We start from the raw sequence: 20222 nt of genomic DNA, 5'->3' as shown, positions 1-20222 counted from the left end.
CTCTATTGGTGCTTGTAATTCTTCCCGTTGTCGGAAGTTTGCACATATCGTACTTTTACCGGAATTTAGTGTTAGATTCACATCGACTTAGGTCTTGGTAATCAATGTACTATGGTGTTATTCTCCTGTATTGATAGATTTTTTTATCCATTTTTAATGGAAAATCCGTACTATTCAAAAAAAAAAAAAAATTCCAATCTGTAGTAGTGAAATTAACTCATTTATAAAACAAACCAAATTTATTTTGTTTCAAGTTTCAAGGTTCATTATTGTTGACTCGCAGATCAATAATGAACAAAAAAACAAATAGTTGGAGCCAGAAATGTAAATTTAGGAGGTTAACGTGTTAGAAAAAAAATTAGAGGAGATTAATTTGTAAATTTTGAAGGTAAACTATAAATAATTTTTAATAATAAGAAAAAAAATACTAAATTTTCTCTCCTTGATTTGTGCGACTCTCATTAATCCGCTTATTAGTTTTTTTTTTTTAATTATGAATCAATGAGTGGGAAGTTGCAGAGCATTTACGTAAATTTTGATTTGTAAATATCAGAGCATGGTCATTTATCAAAAATTTACAAAAAATTGTCTATTTGGTCAAATTTAAAATTGTATATGGATATATATTTATTGGACCATTTAAAAAGATAAATAATTAGGGGGTTCTGTGCCTCCGCCCGACGCACACTGAAGTGACGTAATGGGACATAAAGATAATTATGTATACCCAAGGTTTTAAATATCGGCGATATATAGGGATATATCGCCGATATATAGGTTTTTTTGAAGTCTCGGTAAAAAATCATCAATAATCGTTATCGTTTTATAAAATATCCATAAAATATCGGTGATATATCGGTATATCCCTATATATCCGTGAAAAATCACCGGACGATGAAGGATTGTTATGCCATATCGCCGATATCAGCCGATATATCTCTGGTATGAGTATAAAGTTCGGATATTGTTGAATTTTTTTTTCATTTTTACATCGATTTAACTCTAGTTTTGTTGAAATTTTTTGCATATTTGAGATTAGTACTTGATTATTTTTTAGATCCCCAACTTTTTTTAAATTTCCGACGAGTTTTTCAATTTTCCGACGACCCGCCACCCATTTTGACGGCGGCCGGAGAATTTTCCGGCGAGTTGAAAATTTTCAGAATCTTTATAAAGGTTAGTGTAGAAATTATGATATTCCAACGTGTGAATTGGAATTTTATGATTGTGGACGGGAATATGTGATATTGAAATTAGGATAGATAAATTGGAATTGTCATGAACTTTGTAGTATTTGATTTTGTATTTTCATAATTTGGATTCCATGATATATATATATATATATATATATATATATATATATATATATATATATATAAATATATATATATATATAAATATATATATATATTTGGTTATTTAAAAATATCTACTTGTTATAGGATTTATGTCGATATATCCGTCGGTAATCGATATATCATCGATATATCACCGATATCATCGGTAGTCGGTATTGAAATTGTTATAGAATATCCGTCGATATATCCGTCGATACTCGATATATCCGTAAAATCAGAACCTCGGTATGGGTATCGGTATCGATATTTTAAACCTTGTGTATACCCATATTTTTTTTTTTTATATTTTCAACTTATAATACATTTTTGTTAGAAATTTTGTGTGTGTAATTTTACGCATGGAAACTGAAATTTTTAATAATATTTCTTTTTCAACACTCATTATTACAGGTAGAATAATTTGCCACACGCACACATCGCATGAGGTGACAGTGAGAGGAATTTGTTCGCAGCGTATCCAACTGAATAAGAGAAGTTTGATTACCTACACACCTAGGAATGCAATGGATATGGGGGCGGGTGTGCACCATACTCGTTAGAAAAAAAAATACTTGTTAATTCGTACTAGTTAACTCGTTTTATCAAACAGGTCGAATGACGAGTAATGTCTTCTGAGTAGCGGGTGTGAAATTTAAATATTCGTTACTCGTTTACCCAATTCGAAAATAAAATATAAAAAAAATAACCATTAAAAAGTCTAAATATAAATTAAAAACTACAATTTACTGTCAAAATATAATTTAAAGTGGGAATACTAAAGCAACTTAAAATTCATAGTCACAACACAAATAATTTAATGAAATGTGAAAAGTTGGAAAGTAACTAATTTGTCAAAAATAAATTATAACGAATCGGGTAAAAAAAAATTGTACCCGTATCCGTTTGAATGTTAACGAATATTACCCGTTTAACCCATTTCGAATGGGTATTACTCGAACCGTTTCGAACAAATAACGGACGGGTAAACAAGTATCGATTAATAATGCCATCCTTACTCACACCTTCTGAACAAGCCTTTCACCTCAAATTATAATATCATCTAAATTTTCTGCATACCTAGAATAAAGTGGCCGAAAGCAGTTGGCTTTTTTATTTGATTGATATACAACATGACTTTACAAGTTTTGAAGGTAAAATAAATAAATTAAAAAATAAACTAAACAAAGAGGCGATATCGTTTGCCAGTAGAAAGAGTGAGATTAAATCCGACGTCATGAGAAATGAAAGTTCTGAATTTCGACTTGCAGTTTATGTAGCTCGTTCTCGGCATTCGATATCTCTGCTTGGATTGCAAGCAGGTTTTCTAGTTTACGCTGCGCAGCCTCCCGATAAGGTTCAGCCACGATATTTGCAAAGCTCTCCATGCTTTCAAGAGCTTCTGCGAGATCCTTTTGCATTGCCATTTCGAGCTCATTCGCCAAAGCATCCGCAGACTTGTTCACTTTATCTATCATGGCTTTCCTACGGGCTGGAAAGTTTGAAATCGCTATGAACCTATGACATCATCAAACAATTAATTAGAGATTTAGAAACACTATATAAACTAAATCGCCAAAGAGTTCGAATTTTTTTGGCTATTTTGACAAGCGCAATTCTTTGCAGTAGATTAATAGAAAAAATGATTGGGAAAATGAAACAGCAATAGTTAAGCTCAGATTTTTCTGGTCAATATGACCAAAATTTTCATGTTGTATATGAAATGCCAAACATTTAATTATGCTGACAGAAAATAATACATAAAGTAAAAATATGAAGTTGAAGCATTACCCGCCAGCTGAACAGAGGCTGAGAGCAAGAAGGTCCTCTAATGTTGTTGGGAGAACAGACGTTAGAAGTGAAGCAGACAAACCGGCAGCTCCAACTCCGCCAAAAGTTCCCAGAAACTGAATTTGACAATGAATAAGATATCAGCTTGATTGACTAAAGATTGATAAGTTGTGCTGTACACTTCAAACAAAAAAAAAAAAAGTCCTAGTTCTGTTGCTTTTATACAAGCTTAAGTTTACTTTGGCTTCAAATTTTATCAGATATTACAGTTTTAAAGGAGAAAAAAACGCACCACTTCTCGTATTTCTTGCTCAAACGATTTGGAAGCAGCGAGGCCACTGAAGTTCCGTATCACTCCAAGGCTAAGTTCATCAACCTTTTTAAGTGATTCAAATGTCTCAAATTGCATCTCCCTCTTTGGATATATTGAAGGCCAACGCTGTTCAAATGATTCCTTGTACAGCTTCCCTTCACGAGCATTGTTTGATTGTAACCATTGCACATATTCTTCTAGTAAATTCTGCGAGCCAATTTGACATCCCAATCCCAATAGGAATAAGTGAACTAACACTAACTTTGGAATTGAAATATCCGCAGAGATAAACTATCAAGAAAATGAAGCCCACTGTACGGTACGAAGAAAACACGACAGGAACATGGGAATATCTATTCATATAAAGAGAGTATATTATCTGCACCCACACTGCAGGAAAAGGAAGGAAATATATAAGCAAGAATATCAATCTATTAACTTACTTGTGCATCTAAAAGCGCAGGACCAAATACATCATTTTGTACTCTAGACGTAGCGGACAACGTAGTGGAACTCTCTCCTTTAAAGGCGTAGGTAACAGCAAGATCAAGATTTGACAATTGCAGGGTACCTTGTATTAGATCCAGCACCCGTGATTTTGTGCTATCTATCTGCAATATTATTCACAGGTATAACTTGTTACCATAACTAACCCTGAAAACAAAATATCGCTTCATCTTTCCTATATTAGCGTATCAATGCACACATATAACTTGGTGCCATGTGCTAAAATTTAGTGTGTATGAACTCACCAACGATAATGCTTTTCTTCTCCAAGAAATGTTTTCACGCTCCATATTATTGGCATAGTCCTTTACACTCTTAATAATATCATTCACAGCCACCAAATCCTGTTCAGCATACTGGCAATCTTGTCTCGTGCGAATGTCACAAGCACTCAGTAATCTTTCTGCAATTGCAATGGGTGTTTCAAGCTTCAGTTTCATTCGTTCCATTCCTGCACTTGTTGACCCGTCTAAAAAGCTATACATAAACGCTTCAAGTTCATCAAACTTATTGCTCTTCCAGTGCGTCATCGATGGTGCTATTTCATCATTTTCCTTGGATGCAGAAAGCTTTGCTTGAAGGGAAGCTCGTGCAGATACAGGATATATTATTATATGTTCCGTATTCAATAACTTCCTTGTGTTCTCGTTGATAAACGACATAGCTTCTTCAAGCTGCGCGAAATCATGATAAATAAGAATGTTAAAGCCATAAGCAGATTCAGGATGCTGCTTTATTACCCTCAACCAGCCTTAATTGAAATTTAAAAGATTGGTTATCATCAATGTATTAGCAAACCTCACGAGAATTTCTGTAAATGTCGGACTTGTTCAAGACAAAGACAACTTTCTTCTTCCACTGTTGAATATAACGAAGAAAGGTGACCTGCAAGGGAAATAGTTGCCATGAACCGATAAGATAAGACTAACAGTAAGTTCACTGATAATGAAAAACTAAAGATAAATAATAATAATAATAATAATAAAAATAATAATAATCTCGCTCCTTAGTTCCTACTATCGCTGTATTTAATCCCTTGTAAATTGTTCCTAGGATGGGAAAAAAGATTTGCATATGTAGCTTCCACGAGCTTGTGAAACTTTATTATATATTCATTGCCTTTGTACACTAGAAAAAACAATAAGCAAATCATGCATTATTTAAAAAACAGGTAAAATTACCTCACTTTCGGTTAAAGGGCGATCAGCAGATATAACAAAAAGAATCAAATCCGCACGAGGCACAAATTCCTCAGTGAGCCGTTGTTGCCTCTGGAGAATCACATTTGTTCCAGGCGTATCAACTATGTTCATCTGCTTCCAGAAGAAAACTAATAAGGTCCATTTGAAACAATCTTTATCACTGGCCTAGAAGAATATAATATGATATCCTGACATTGTATCTTTCAAGTGATATTAATAATATGGACTCGGAACTTTTTATAAATGTGATAGAATTAGAGCACAGATGTATAAGTAGCCCCTTATTTACTTGTAAAATCCTTCTGTGTGGCAGAACATATGTATACTTGCTCAACTTAAAAGCTCGTCAACCAAAGACACTAACTGTCTTTTAGTGGAAGCAAAAGCATTAACTAAAACTAAAAACTTCTGAAATTAAAGACCATAAGGGAAACAACATTTTCAATGTGGTCTGGTTTGGTTGGTCGATTTGATCGGTTTTTCAATAAATTTTGGTTCAGCTTCCAAGACTAGCACCTATAATCTCTACTTTTTGGGTCACATGCACTCTTCCTCTTCCTAACTGCCGAACCTCTACCCTTAGGGCCACATGTAGAAATTAATAAGACCATTAGTTTAAGTAACCACTTACATCTTTCAGTATAGGAGCGGAAAGATAGCATATATATTGACCATCTGGATGCCTTTCACATCGCTGTGCCTCACCAGACTCCAATTCAGAATAGCACAAGAAAGTGATCTCATTAGTTGTAGGAACGACTCCTTCTTTGAGATATTTACTTCCTAGAAGTGCATTAATAACAGATGACTTCCCAGAATTAAATTCCCCCTACATAAAAAATAAAAAAATAAAAAAAAAATGTCTTAGGACTAAATTTCAACAATTTGCAAAAAATCACATGCAACACATAAAATAACACGAACTCAAGACTTGCTTTAGTCATGTTACGGTACGATCAACTAAAGAAACTGAGAAGGGAAAGGGCAGCAAATGAAGCTTGAACCCATCTGGCACTTCGGGTTTTATCATCACCCGAGATTCATGTCTTAACTGTGGAAATTACCTTCATACGATTTCAGTGAATGTTATTGTAAACGAATAATCATATATAAGGACTGTGAGTCCACAAATGCAGAACAATGACGATTGACCAAAATAGTAGATGTAGTTTTGATCTCAGACATATATTGATGGAATTTGCATGGAAAACTAAAATATGATAGCCACAAGAATCCTTGCAAGGGTTTAAAGCTCAAATACCAATCAAATCAAGTTCTATGTTGATAGGTATGTAAAATCACATGGCAACATACTTTCTTCATGATTAAATCTCAATTCCTCAATTTTGCATGAAAAAACATTGACCTTTTGTTCAATTTTTTTTTTCAAATAAAAGAAAGGGACTCATGTGAAAATAAGAGACAATACCCATATATATCGATGGAACAGCACACAATTACCACTATGGCCAGTAAAAATGGCTCATCAATTTGAGAAGTCGCATCTACCAGAAGCGAAACCTCCTCCATCTGTCAAACAAAACCATGACTGAGTTCATCTAGAAAGAAAAGAAAAAACACTTTAATTTAGCAACAGAATCGAAAATCTAAATTAAGAGCAACTCCAACTACCAAATAGTTTAGTTAAATGATCACCATTGGAGCAGCTTTCTTAATGACATTTATAGCTTCAAGCAAAGCCAATCTTTCTCTTTCTATCAACTGCTTTTCTCGATCTTCCAAATTGATGAAGCCAGCAACTATTTCTTTACCACCAAATCCATTATACATAACCGATGGGTCACAAGACTCATTCCGGGCCCTGGTACTTGGTGGGTCTACCTCGTCAAACAAAGTACTCAACACATTTTCACCGTACTTTTCAAAATCCTTGACAGAAATAACTAAGCCACTAGCACCAGATTTGAGACATTTTGAAGCTTCTTTAGCCAGCATGTCTTCTCCGTATATAGGAAACCTGACGAAAATCGGTATCTTAACATCATCTCTTACAGAGTTGGGCATTGAATCCACATGTGACCCATCACTGACACTATATATAAGAAAATCAGCTCCCTCGGAGTTCGAAGCATTTAAAGCGGTATCAAGGGATTGTACTTTCCGTGCAACCAGTGGAAGTACCACCGAATCAGATCTCGAATCCATCATCGTGCTTCTTGCTACAATGACAGGAAGGCCTACAGAAAGAAAATAGAAAGTTATCTCGACATCCCTACGAAATTCAAATCCTTTAGACGAGTTTTAGTCTACTTTCTCACAAATCATCACCGATTACAGGGGTTAGTTGCATGTAATATTTTTTTTTTTTTTTTAAAGAAACTCAAAAAGGATATTAAAAAGGGGAATAAAAGAAAGCTTCTACTATGAAGAAGCAAAATACAAGCTAGAAAACACTAGGCCAATCTCTAGAAAGATCGGAAGGGCTAAAAGATCTGAATTCGGGATCGAGAGTTGCCAGCCAAAATCCTATAGATCTGAACATACATTTGTTGCATGTAATTTTCAACATGAAATAAAATTAGTTCAGAGACTGATTAGGAATGTAAAGTGAAGTGTACGTTTACTTGTGTTAATTCTAGTCGATATTAGCTTACTACGTAACTCTAGTCTGGCTTGTATTTGAGTTTGTCTTTGCTGTAACAAACTCGACAGATGTAACAATGTATATAAACAATCTGATTATCAGTAACAAGTTAAGAGCTTCTATTATTTCATTCTCTTCAACTTGTTCATTCCCTCTTGATCGTTCTCAGTCCAATGATTCTAAAAAGATTTGGGTGCAAATTTAATATCCCTCGCTTAAAAGACCAAAAAACCTATATATACTCTCTTATCTAGGCAAACTAATTTGTTTTCCTTTCAAATTATGCTTAAAGTTCTAAATACGAAAACAAACAAAAAAAGCATTTCTTTTCCTCGTAAACCTAGTTCACAAGTTTCCTCAAAATTCATGAACTGGAACCGGATTTGTTCGATTAATGATATGCAGAGCATAGTAACTAGAAGAATAGTAACGCCAAAGAAAGAGACCTCGATCGGAGAGCAAAACTCCGCTAGCATTTGCGGCGGCGGCGATATCAACGCGTTCGGAGACCAGCAAGTAAGCTCGATTCCTGACGAGCGACTTCAACCTACAGGCGGCTTCGTATACCTCGCCGCCGGAGGCATCGTCGCCGTCGAGCAAAACGATTCCAACCGATTTCGAAACCGCGCGGTCGACTAGGCTCAGGACGGCATCGTCGAGAGCGTCGCGCGCGTGGAGGTTGAGGACGAGGCTGGGGATCCGAATCTCCGGTCGCTTGTAGCCGCCGGGGAACACCGTCCCCGGCCGCAGAGGCTCTTTCTCTCTCGGCGCCGGGACCTGCGGGGCTTGGGATGAGACCGGAGTGGTGACGTGGCGGCGTCGCATGAGTCGGAGACGGTGAGGTCGCCGGCGGTGGGTTTGCAGGGGAGAGAGGAGGAGGAGTAGAGGTTGTGTGGCGTAGCGAGCCTGCGAGGAGGAGAAGAGGAGGGGCACCATGGTAATTGTGCTCTTTCCACCCTCCCTCTCTCTCGGAGACTGAGAATCCGGAGAAATTTGAGGATATTTGGAGTGACAAAGACAGCCTTATCAAGTCATGGCTGTTAGATTTGGTTGGGCAGCTTTCTATTGCACCTTATCTCTTTTGAACGCACGTGCGTTGCATGAGCGATCATTTGAAAAATTGAAATTAGGAAAGTCTTTGTAAATTATTGTGGTCTGGTTGACCGTTGAATAGATTATTTTGTGGGTTTGTGGAATGTTTAATGGAATCGGATTCACGAATTATATTAATGTATTTGTCTGTAATAAGTTTAGAATTTGACCAGAATCATATACCGAGTCACTCCGAGTTCCAGATTCTATTAAGAAAAATTAGTCGATCTAAGTCACCTGAAACGTTGAAATTGTAATCTAAGCCAACGTTTCGTCTAAATTTTCACTCTACCAAAAAATGATGACGTTTCTTAATTATGTAATATGTTAATTACTATAATATCCTCTACTAGAATTTGCTTACAAAACTTGTAGCCCACGTTTTATCAACCAAAATTTTCGAAATTAATACACATGTATATATTTAGAATTTTAAAAAAAATTCTTTTCGAGCGTTTTCTTATTTCTTTCTAATTTTTTGTTAATCTCCGCTGCTTTGTTAATTTATGTTAATTATGGTAAATTTACATATGTGCAGGTAGAGGTCGATGGTGTTATCAATTGATATTTCTTTTCTTTCTTTTAATACGCATTTAATACGGTGTTATTCACAAGCCGATCAAATTTTCAATACGAATTTTCGTAGTTAATACACGTGTAGTGTGCGAGTGCTAGTTTAAAAAAAGTAGTATGGGTCGTTGGATTTAAATCTAACGGTTCATAATTAATAATAAAAAAACATAAAATATAACGAAAATGACTGGAAGGAATGTCTTCCATTCATTACTGTCGCTTTTGGTCTGCCATCGCAATAAGAAGTTTCGGTCTACCCAGCAACAGAAACGGAAGTTCCGGGGGCATAGTTTCGGGGGCATAAAGTTTATCGTCGGAAATTCTAAAAAATGTTGGTTATGACGCCTTGATTTATATTTTCAATCGCCTAAGAATTATAAGTAGGAAGTCTCTTTCGGCGGCGACAAGAATCGAAGGAGCAATAGTAGGCATTTGAAAGAACTATTAAGAGAGTGAATACTATCGTCATGGTCCAAAAGCTGAATCCTCATATTTCGCTCTCGCCAAAATTTTGCACGTTATGTCAAAGAGCAAGCGAGGACGCCGAACACCTTTTCTTGCAATATAACGTAGCCTTTGAAGTTTGGCGAAGGTTGTTCGGAAATTTTGGAACAAACTTTTGCCCCGTCTCTGTCGAGGCACTGTTTCAACCTCATGTCTCGCCAAGGCGTAATTCCAAATGGGTCGCGGCGGTGAAGACTGGGGTGTTGTCAAGGTGTTGGTGTTTATGGAATACCTGAAACAAAGTGATCTTCAACAACGAGATATGCAACCCTACCTAGTCTTATTGATAATTTAAACCATTGTATCGCTCTATGGCTTTTTTTTTTTTTTTTTTTTTTCTAGTAATGAGTTTAATTAGTTTTCTTTAGCGGATTTGAGTAGAGACTGGGCTAGCACTCTGTAATTTTTATTTTTCGAGTTTCTTTTATGCGGATTTGGGTAGGGACTAGGCTAGCACTCTGTAATATATTTATTGTGAAAAACAAATGATATATTAATTAATGAGAATATTTAAGAGAAATAATTTATTAGAATGTGAGAAATAAATAAAGATTATATATGATTTAAATATTATATATATATATTACAAATATATTGGAGATATTTGACTAATTCTATTCATAGAATACTGTCTTATACTGATTATAATAAAATCAAGAAAGTTACTCTTTTGGTTAATCTAAACATAGCAAGTTAAAAAAAGTTATAAATAGGGGACATATGGTTGATGGAAAATGACCATGACAACACACTTTTCCGCTCTTTGAAAACGTGTAGCCCCTTCCCTATAAGTGTGGTCGAAATTCTTCTTTCCAAATTTGAGAGAATTCGTTCATTACACTTCCTGAAAGAGTGAAAATTATTCCGACATCTTGTTACCGACATCTTGTCGGAGTAATTGTGAGGCAAGAGAGTTAGCCCATGCCTTGGTGCTTATGCATCCGGAGAACGACTTATTATACTTACTGTTGATACACAACGAAGAACTCAAGGATCCCGAAGATCTTGAAGATTGTCAATGGGCATGAAAATTTAAATAGCGAGATTGCATGTGAGTTATTTTTAATCCTCCTATTTATTTATTCTTATTAGTTTCCAATAGTAGTACATCAATAGTTTAATTAATATATAAATTAGACCTATTATTCGTAAAATATAAATTGTTTAAGATTTTTTTTGTCTGCATTAGTGAATCACGATAATTCCCAACAAAATAAAACGATAACCATAAATGTAACTTTATATTTATTTTAGAGAACCGACACTCATATAGCTTCTCATGGTATGTTTTCAGTCTAAATGAATAAAAACAAGGATTTTTTTTGTATGAAATAGCCATTTCAAACTTAGTGTTTAGTAAAATAGCCAAGATTTCACAAGTTGATGCAAAATATCCACTTATAATATAAAAGTACTAATATACCCTTAATTATTTTAAAAAAATTGAATCCTGATTTCAAAAATATAATCCTCTCGTCGATAACGCAAAAGTAGAAAAGGAAGAAGAAGATGTCAAAAACTTTAATCCTGCTTTCAAAAAATTTAATCCATTGTGCGATAAATCAAAAGAATAAAAGGAAGAAGAATAAGATGTCAAAAAATGTAATCTTGCTTTAAAAAATTTTAATCCACTGTGCGATAAATCAGAAGAAGAAGATGCATAAAAACTCGACGACGATCTCCGACGGCGATCGAACACAAACAACTTTGCTTGTTTGGGGCGACAACGATGGAGGAGCATCGGAGAGCACATCGAACGATGGAGTTGAGGCCGAGCGAGCAAATTAGGGCACATAGAAGATCGAGAGGACCATCACCACGTTGGCATCAAATGTGCTTCCGCTGCCACTCGCTGGAGAGTCACCGCCGCAAAAGTTCGCGAGAGTGGTTGTGAAGTTAGGGAATAATAGTTAACCATAAGCTTCCTCGAGTAGTGGGAGGTGCGAGCAAGTTCAACGGCGATCGAGAGCTTGGAGATAGACAGAGTCTCTTCCATGGTTGTACGACGGTGAATCTGCAGAGGGATTACTGAGCGAAGAGAAGATAAAGGAGTGTGAGTATTTTGGAGGTTTTGTCAATTTATGGCTATTTTGCTTCAACTTTGAAAAATTTGACTATTTTGCTTCAACTTTGAAAAATTTGACTATTTTGCTAAACTCAAACTTTAAAGTGGCTAGATAGCCACATCACACTAAAAACAATTCCAGCACAAAAGTAAATACTCAAATTTAGAAAGGGAAAATATAAAGAGTATCCCTCGTGTTTAATCGAAATGCGAGATTTATCCTTTCTATTTCTATAAATTTCAGACATATCCCTTCAGTTTAATATAAATGACATATACCTCCCATAAAAAAAAGTTATATTACAAATATCACCCTTTTCGTTTATTTAAAAAAAAAAAATTTGAACTCCCCAAACTACCCTTAATAGAATAAATATTTATTTACTATTTTATATAAAAAAAATTAAAACCTCTCTTTATAAAAAAAAATCCTTAACTTTTTATAAATTTTTTTAATTTAATTTTGTTTGTATATAGAATAGAAAATAAAAAATTATTTCATTAAGGTTATTTTGTGGAGTTCAAATTTTTTTTTTTTGGTAAAAAATAAAGGAAAATGGTGATATTTGTAATATAACATATTTGTAAGGGAAAAATATTGTAATTATATTAAACTGAAGGAATATACCTGATATTTCTGAAAACTGAAGGTCTAAATCGTATATTTCGATTAAACACAATAGATACTTATGATATTTTTAGAAATAATGATATCGTCTAAATTTTTATCCAAACAGATATGCTATCAAAGAAAAATATACTCAAATTTATATCTAAATTTCTATCAACACCTATTGAAGATATTGTGGGGTTGAGTCACAAGTTATACAAAATTATAGAAAAAAAAGATTCTACTAAGTAGATATTTATTTATTCATTATTAATAAACAAAATTGTACAAATGGAAATTAAAAGCATATATAGTATCCTAAATGAAAATTGTGTAACACTATTTATTTTATTTTGTGTAAAATTTAATGCAAATATTAAATATTATAATTTAATTAATTTATATTAAAGAATTAAATTGTATATATTTTAGATTAACATGTGTAGATATTAATCTAAGTCAATCAGACTATTATATATTTTTAGAATATTATATTTATTTATTAAAAAATATAGTGTAATACTATTGGAATTAAATTAATATAATATAAACATCATGTTTTTTTGTTTTTGTTTTGTTTTTGAATGAACATCGTGTTTAAGTTTTAAGTTTTAAGTTTTAACAAGTAACAACATTGATTATATTTATAACAGTGAGCCCATTTAACCATAAAACATTCATCCCCAAAATTGTTAGCGGGAGTGAGCGCTAACACAAGAATTCGGGAAAGGCAAATTGGCGGGCTCTTTCAAACACGGTCCTATAAAAAGAAAACACCCCTTCTCATATCGCCCCCTTTCTCTCTATCTTTGTCTCTCTCTCTCTCTCTCACATTTGCCGCCATGGAAAGCAATCAGACTAAACCCTACTCCGCGAGGCAGAGCTTGAAGCGGAAGCTGGAGCCAGAGTTCCAAGGGCATCAAGACCAATCCGATCGGCCTCTAAAAATCCCTTCCCTCCATCAATACAGCGACGACGACGAAGACCAAGATCTGCTCGCCAATATCCGATCTCACCTCCGATCCCTCGAATCCGCCGCGCCGGAAGATCGCGCCGCCGCCAAGCGAGCCTCTCACGCTCTCTGCGCGGTTGCCAAGAACGGTACTGGTTTCGTCCCAAACCGAATCCTGTAATTAATCGGTCTTCATTTATCGGTTCTGGAAAACTGATAACCCGCGGTTTTCTCTGCAGAGGATCATGTGGACTCGATAGTGGATTGTGGAGCCATTCCGGTTCTGGTCGAACGCTTGAAGCCGCCGACGCCTCAGATCGCCGACGGAGCAGAAGCTATTAAGTACGAGTTTGAAGTGGAGAAAGCATGTGCACTTGCGCTCGGGTTAATTTCTGATAAAGTAAATTCACTGCTTGCCTTTTCTGCTTTCAATTCTGATGTACTGGAGAAGTATGCGTGATTTATGTATCCAATGTTTAACTGTGTCAAACAGTCCGAGTATCAACAGCGCATTGTTGACTCTGGAGCTTTGTCGCATTTAATCGAGCTGCTAAAGATCCGAGACAATGGCGTTAGCTCTCGAGCAGTGAGTGGAGTTTTGAGGAGAGCCGCCGATGCGATCAGCAATCTCGTTCATGAAAATTGCGCCATAAAAAGAAGAGTCAGGTTTGTTCCTTTGATTTGTAAATTTATTTGTGTTTCAGCCTCGAACTCTCCTGGAATTGCTGATTATGTTGTGTATGTCTTTTTTTGTTTGTGTAGAATTGAAGGTGGCATTCCTCCTCTCGTTGAGCTTCTTGACTACCCAGACGCAAAGGTGCAGAGAGCTTCTGCGGCGGCCATTCGGACCCTCGCTTTCAAGATGGACGACAACAAAAAACAGGTATGAAAAAAAAAGCTAATACCCTTTCACATGTTCTGTTGCTGGAAGATATATCCAACGTTCCTGGATGAAAATCGAGTTTATGTGTTGCAGATTTTGGCATGCAATGCATTACCTACCCTTGTCCTAATGCTTATGTCTGATGATTCCGCCATACACTATGAAGCGGTTTGCACTTGCCACATGTTTTTCCCCCATTATATTTTGATGGTTCGTCTTTGAGCATTATCTGAAGTAATGAAGTTTTGCAGGTTGGCGTGATTGGTAATCTTGTCCACTCGTCCCCTGATATTAAGAAAGAAGTTATCCTGGCTGGTGCATTACAGCCTGTGATTGGGCTACTAAGGTAAATAACCAGATTTTGACTTATCTCAGTGTTACCTGCTACTCAATTGTAAACCATTTGCACTTATCTTATTTGAAATGGAATTACATAGTGATAGAACTAGAAGTTAAGATGTGTGGCTGAAGATATATTATTTTTGTAAAGACGAATTTGGAACTTATAAAAAAAATATTAGAGCGACCCCAGTGATTGCCTTCTGTGCTTTGTTGAATGTGCTATGACCATCAAGCTCTTGAACATAATTATAATAAGGGCTTTGATGACAGCTCTAGTTGTACGGAGAGCCAAAGAGAAGCAGCTTTACTACTTGGCCAATTTGCCGCAGCAGATTCGGATTGCAAGGTGATCAGAGATGTTTTGGTTTTCTATTTTCTTTTCCTGTATTTCGCTTGTGTTCTTTCTTATGTGATTTGTCATTGATATTGTAACAGATTCACATTGTACAAAGGGGAGCTGTGAAGCCATTGCTTGCGATGCTTCAGTCTTCAGATTCACAACTGAAGGAGATGGCAGCTTTTGCAATCGGGAGGCTAACCCAGGTTCTTACTTAATCTCCTTTAGGCATACAGGAGAGTTCCACATTTCAAATTAGCAAATTCTTGAATTGTCCCAGAACCAGATGTTTTATTTCTAATCTGACCTACTTTTACATATTTATTATTACAAATAAAAAACTGTACATGTATATTTACCTAGTCTAATTTAACAAGAAACTAAAGGAAATAATCATTGAATCCAACAATCGAACACACTAAAATGTTCGCAAATTATTTGTTAAGTTAAGCAGGTCTAAAAGATTTATCTAGTTACATAATTTAGGTAGTAGACAATTTCCAGTAAAACATTGTTATGGTTAAGGGATGAACAGAACCTGACTGGATAGATTGTTCATCACTGTAGGATACACACAACCAAGCAGGCATTGTTTATGGTGGTGGCATGGGGCCTCTCCTTAAACTCGTTGATTCAAAAAATGCACTGTTACAGCACAATGCTGCATTTGCTCTATATGGTCTTGCAGATAATGAGGTAAAAATATTTATCTTAATTTTCTTTAGACGTATGTTTCAAATATTTGTGTTCTTCGTACTTCTACTTCAATAGATGTAGAGTGTTAGCATCTAGAATTTTTAGGCTATAACAGTAATAAGAGTTAATTAGAGGGGATTATATATTAACTAGTAGAAGTTATATTAGCCTATAAATAATGGAGATTAAGATGGAAAATGTTATGAAAACAGTATGAAATTATACCGGAGCATGTCATAGAGTACTGAAACTAATTTGGGAATTCTCTTCCAGGATAATGTTGCTGAGTTTGTGAAGCTTGGAGGCATTCAGAAACTACAAGATGCAGAATTCAATGCCCAAGTACAGTTTTATTACCTTATTAGTTGCCGCTTGTGTATTGGTTAAATAATTTCCTTTTCAGCATTGGCCATCAAAGTAATTTTGTTATATATATCTTAATTCATTCATTTATTTATTTGCTTGTAGCCAACTAAAGACTGTATAGCAAAAACTCTGAAACGATTAGAGGAAAAGATCCATGGGAGGGTGAGTTTCTCACGATTTCAGCTCTTATGCATACTCTTTCCACATTGGCTTTAGCATTTTGTACTTGATCATATTATCAATCGATGTACATATTCATATTCGTTGTGTGTCGCAAAATCTAGTTGCCATTATATCGCGTTTTCTGAAAGAAGAAAAAAAAAGATTTAATAGATTTCAATTCCTTTCTTGTTTCTTCACTTTGCAGGTGTTAAATCATCTACTATATCTGATGCGAGGTCCAGAAATAACCATCAGAAAACGAGTGGCGTTATCTCTTGCTCATGTTTGTGCTCCTGGTGACCGGAAGACTATCTTCGTTGATAACAATGGTAGGCTATTAACTTTGTTAGAATGATATACTCTATTTTAGTTTATGCATTTAGTGGGGTTTCGTACGCCCATTTGGTGTTGCTTCTGAGCTAGGTAAAGATCATTACAATATCTTTCAGTTATTATAAACCTGTATCAAAAGCACTAAAACAAATAATGATTAACCAATCAAATCAGAAGTGAAAGACTTGTTATGAGATTCAAAGTCTTGATCACATTGATTTGAATAGTCAAGTTCCATCTTGCTAAATTCCTTTAATTCCTACAGGGTTAGATTTATTGATAGAGCTTCTCGAGTCTGGTGGCATCAAACACAAAAGATATGCTTCTTTGGCCTTGTTCAAGCTGGCTACAAGAGATACTTCAATTTCTCCTACTGATGCAGCTCCACTGTCACCAACTTCGCAGGTCTATTTTTAACTTGCATGCTTGTTAGCATTGCTGTCCATACCGGCAGATAAAAAGAAATATATTATTAACTCAAGATAAACTGATTTTCTGCAAGTCAAACGTGTTTCTTTATCTCACATAATCTTTTTCAGGTGTACTTGGGCGAGCAATATGTAAATAATGCCATGCTTTCGGACGTCACATTCTTAATTGAAGGTGGCTTTCCATTTCATGAGCTTTAGCATTGATATTCGTTTAAAGGACTTCATGTATATTGTAATTAAACAATTTACTCTTTTAGCTTGGAGGCTTATACTAAAGCTTTCTTTTGTTGTATCAGGTAAGCAGTTCTATGCTCACAAAATCTGCCTGCTTGCCTCGTCCGATGCGTTTCGTGCAATGTTTGATGGTGGTTATAGAGTGAGTGTAAATTTATCTCCGATTATTGAGTCAACATATATTCAGCAAAATGATTCCATATATTAATCATTTCAAATTTTTTTTTTGTTTTGGCAGGAGAGAACTGCCAAGGATGTAGAGATTCCAAACATACGATGGGATGTTTTTGAGTTGATGATGAGGTATGCCTGTGTGATTATTTCATTCCGAACTTCATTTTTCGTGTTTATTTTAGCGGTGACTTATGCGTATTTCCTTTTGGTTTTTCTGGCCGTAGATATATATACACAGGATGTGTACACATTGAACGGGACATTGCTCAGGATGTACTGAGAGCTGCAGATCAATATCTCGTGGAGGGACTTAAGCGTCTCTGCGAGTATACCATTGCTCAGGTAAGCTTTTCACCGTCTTTCTTTTTTCCTTTATCTAAATCCTTCCCTTCTGATGGTTTTCTATTTTTTTTTTCTTCCTTTCTGCAGGATATAACTGTTGAAAATGTTTCACCTATGTACGAGTTATCGATTGCTTTCAATGCTACATCGTTAAGACAAGCTTGCATTGTGTTCATACTGGAGCAGTTTGATCAATTGAGCACCAGATCATGGTGCGTAATGAATCTCCAGTTTTCTCCTTTAAAAGAAACTGTTTATTGCTTTATGACGTACATTCCTTGAATCAAACACTATCAGTAGTTGTCATTCCAACAAAAGCTTGTTGTACTAGGAGTGTGAAGTTCTTGGGCCGTTACAACTGAATTTCTGATTTTTATTTTTATTTTTTTTGTCAACGCACAGGTATCCCCGTTTGATTAAACAAATCACACCCGAGATACGGAGATCTTTTACAATCTCATTTTCAAGACCAGTCCAGTGTGAATTACGGCATGGATAGATTGTAAAGTCATAACTTTGAACTTTTGATTGTAGAAGACTCGATTAAATAATAAAAAATACAGTAGAAGACTCGTGCATATAACTTCTCATATATGATAGTATGAAGACGTACCATTTTCTTTCGGTTTTTTTTTTCAACCCAATTTGGTTCATGTAATAGAGCTATAGTTCGGTGTCTTGAATCTGTCTTTTAATGTATAACACCTTGGCATGGATTTATGTATAAACCTGAATAGGTTTCATTTGGGATGAAGAAATGAAACCGTAGCTAACTATTAACATCAAAATCATTCCGTTTTCCTTGACTCCATTCAAAGTTCAAAATAAGTTGCAAACACCAATCTGTTTTAATAGCTCTATTGGGAATCCCACAAGCATTTTGTGGTATCAACATTATAATTGACTTAATTTATATATGTGGTGATACATTTGACTTTTTGCAATAAACAATGTCAAATTTCAGAAATACTTTTGTTGAGACTAAGACATTGAGAAAACAAAAAATATAGGAAAAATCTGTACTCTCAATCTCTCGACTAGGGATGACAATTTTACTTATATACCCACGTATCCGCAAGATCTTACCCACCAAAGGTAAAATCTTATTCGCGTAAATATGTAATGGGTAAGGTACATGTATTACCTATTAAAAATTATACAGGTATTGCCCATTAAAAATTATACGTATATGAGTAAGACCATCTCCAATGGAGCGCTAAGCGCTCCACTTGAGTTGTATCTCCCACGCTATAATAGCGTGGAATGTTGTTTTACAACAGTGCAACGCTACGCTGTTAACTGCTTTTTTTTTTATTTGCCAAAATGCCCAAATTTTATATAATTATTTAATATTTATCCATAAAATTATTTAATTTATATAAAATTTATTATTTTGCATAATTTAAAAAACAACAATATTTTAAAAAACAACAATGATATTCCAAGTGGCGTTGCCTGATTGCATTTGTCTTCTTCAATTGTTCAAGAAGTTCTTTATTTCCTTCCTCAATACCACTAATTCTAGATATTATTCCATCATCCATTTTTTTTAATTTGGCTTTCTTCACCCCAATCGGCCGCTCAGGAGGAGATGGATGTCTAGCAGATTCAGGAGTTGGATTTTCTGACTCTTGTGGACAAGATGAACCTCGAGATGTTTGTCTTGCACTTGAGGCTCCATCTTGGAATTTTTCAAAATTCTTAATAATGTTCCACACATGATCAAACTTCCAATCTTTCTTGAATTTTTCATCTTGTGAAGGCAATACTTTAGCTTGATCCATCTGAAAGTTGATAAAATAATGGTTAAGTAAAAATCTAATCGTGAGAAAACAATAAACTATAGTACTCACAAAATCTTCAGTTGAAGCACCGCTTGGGTGTCTATTCTCAATTTGTCGAATGCATGCATGCATCTTCCTTGTAGCTTTCTCAATTTGTGAAAACAATACTTTAGCTTGATCCATCTGAGAGTTGATAAAACAATGGTTAGTACAAATCTAATTGTGAGAAAACAATAAACTATAATACTCACAAAATCTCCAGTTGAAGCACCGCTTGGGTGTCTATTCTCAATTTGTCGAATGCATGCATGCATCTTCCTTGTAGCTTTCTCAATCACTTGAATACGACACTGGATTGATCGCGTTGAATGCATCTCTGAATCCGGACTTTTGCCGCCGTTGTAAGCTTCCGCAACATGAGTGCAAAACTGATCGGATGATTGGTATATACCGATGATTAGGTCTTGCGAAATCTCCATGTAAACCCGACAAAGGAGTTTGTCTTCATCTCGAAAGTAATTAGAAGCTCTAGACAGTTTTTTAGTAAGGTGAGTGATGTGGTGAAATTACAACTTATGAAGGCAATATTA

At 35.3% G+C, this 20222-nt stretch overlaps 2 protein-coding genes across 2 annotated transcripts; one reads left to right on the top strand and one right to left on the bottom strand.

Moving 5' to 3' along the window:
- Nucleotides 1-2349: 2349 nt before the first annotated feature.
- LOC149388380 (putative transmembrane GTPase FZO-like, chloroplastic) lies at nucleotides 2350-8788 on the bottom strand. Its single transcript, XM_089623218.1, has 11 exons — nucleotides 8199-8788; nucleotides 6804-7345; nucleotides 6609-6677; nucleotides 5779-5976; nucleotides 5127-5258; nucleotides 4744-4830; nucleotides 4191-4619; nucleotides 3882-4049; nucleotides 3418-3645; nucleotides 3126-3241; nucleotides 2350-2852 (listed from the first exon to the last, which is right to left on the bottom strand). The coding sequence occupies exons 1-11, from the start codon at nucleotides 8686-8688 to the stop codon at nucleotides 2570-2572; spliced, it is 2742 nt and encodes a 913-aa protein (XP_089479344.1). The 5' UTR covers nucleotides 8689-8788; the 3' UTR covers nucleotides 2350-2569.
- Nucleotides 8789-13330: 4542 nt separating this feature from the next.
- On the top strand, nucleotides 13331-18636 carry LOC149388379 (ARM REPEAT PROTEIN INTERACTING WITH ABF2-like). Its single transcript, XM_089624435.1, has 19 exons — nucleotides 13331-13697; nucleotides 13788-13948; nucleotides 14042-14214; nucleotides 14311-14431; nucleotides 14525-14599; nucleotides 14683-14777; nucleotides 15044-15119; nucleotides 15209-15316; nucleotides 15678-15806; nucleotides 16080-16148; nucleotides 16275-16334; nucleotides 16540-16663; nucleotides 16933-17072; nucleotides 17207-17270; nucleotides 17395-17474; nucleotides 17571-17635; nucleotides 17731-17848; nucleotides 17936-18060; nucleotides 18251-18636. The coding sequence occupies exons 1-19, from the start codon at nucleotides 13439-13441 to the stop codon at nucleotides 18345-18347; spliced, it is 2139 nt and encodes a 712-aa protein (XP_089480561.1). The 5' UTR covers nucleotides 13331-13438; the 3' UTR covers nucleotides 18348-18636.
- The last annotated feature ends 1586 nt before the right edge of the window (nucleotides 18637-20222 follow it).

This window comes from Urtica dioica, chromosome 8, assembly GCF_054948205.1.
Source record: "Urtica dioica subsp. dioica isolate 48M chromosome 8, U.dioica_male_clone48M_v1_H2, whole genome shotgun sequence".
In the NCBI taxonomy this organism is placed as follows: domain Eukaryota; kingdom Viridiplantae; phylum Streptophyta; class Magnoliopsida; order Rosales; family Urticaceae; genus Urtica; species Urtica dioica.
This window is presented reverse-complemented; position numbering and strand designations above follow the sequence as displayed.

What these genes read in the sequence shown, in the direction of transcription:
- LOC149388380 (XM_089623218.1), bottom strand. Translation starts at nt 8,688, where the DNA reads ATGGTGCCCCTCCTCTTCTCCTCCTCGCAGGCTCGCTACGCCACACAA. An exon ending in TTAAGAAAGCTGCTCCAATG is followed by an intron (nt 6,678 to 6,803) that starts GTGATCATTTAA and finishes TTTGTTTGACAG; the next exon opens with ATGGAGGAGGTTTCGCTTCT. An exon ending in CTGCGCTTTTAGATGCACAA is followed by an intron (nt 3,646 to 3,881) that starts GTAAGTTAATAG and finishes ATTGGCTCGCAG; the next exon opens with AATTTACTAGAAGAATATGT.
- LOC149388379 (XM_089624435.1), top strand. Translation starts at nt 13,439, where the DNA reads ATGGAAAGCAATCAGACTAAACCCTACTCCGCGAGGCAGAGCTTGAAG. An exon ending in CTGCGCGGTTGCCAAGAACG is followed by an intron (nt 13,698 to 13,787) that starts GTACTGGTTTCG and finishes TTTTCTCTGCAG; the next exon opens with AGGATCATGTGGACTCGATA. An exon ending in ATGCAGAATTCAATGCCCAA is followed by an intron (nt 16,149 to 16,274) that starts GTACAGTTTTAT and finishes ATTTGCTTGTAG; the next exon opens with CCAACTAAAGACTGTATAGC.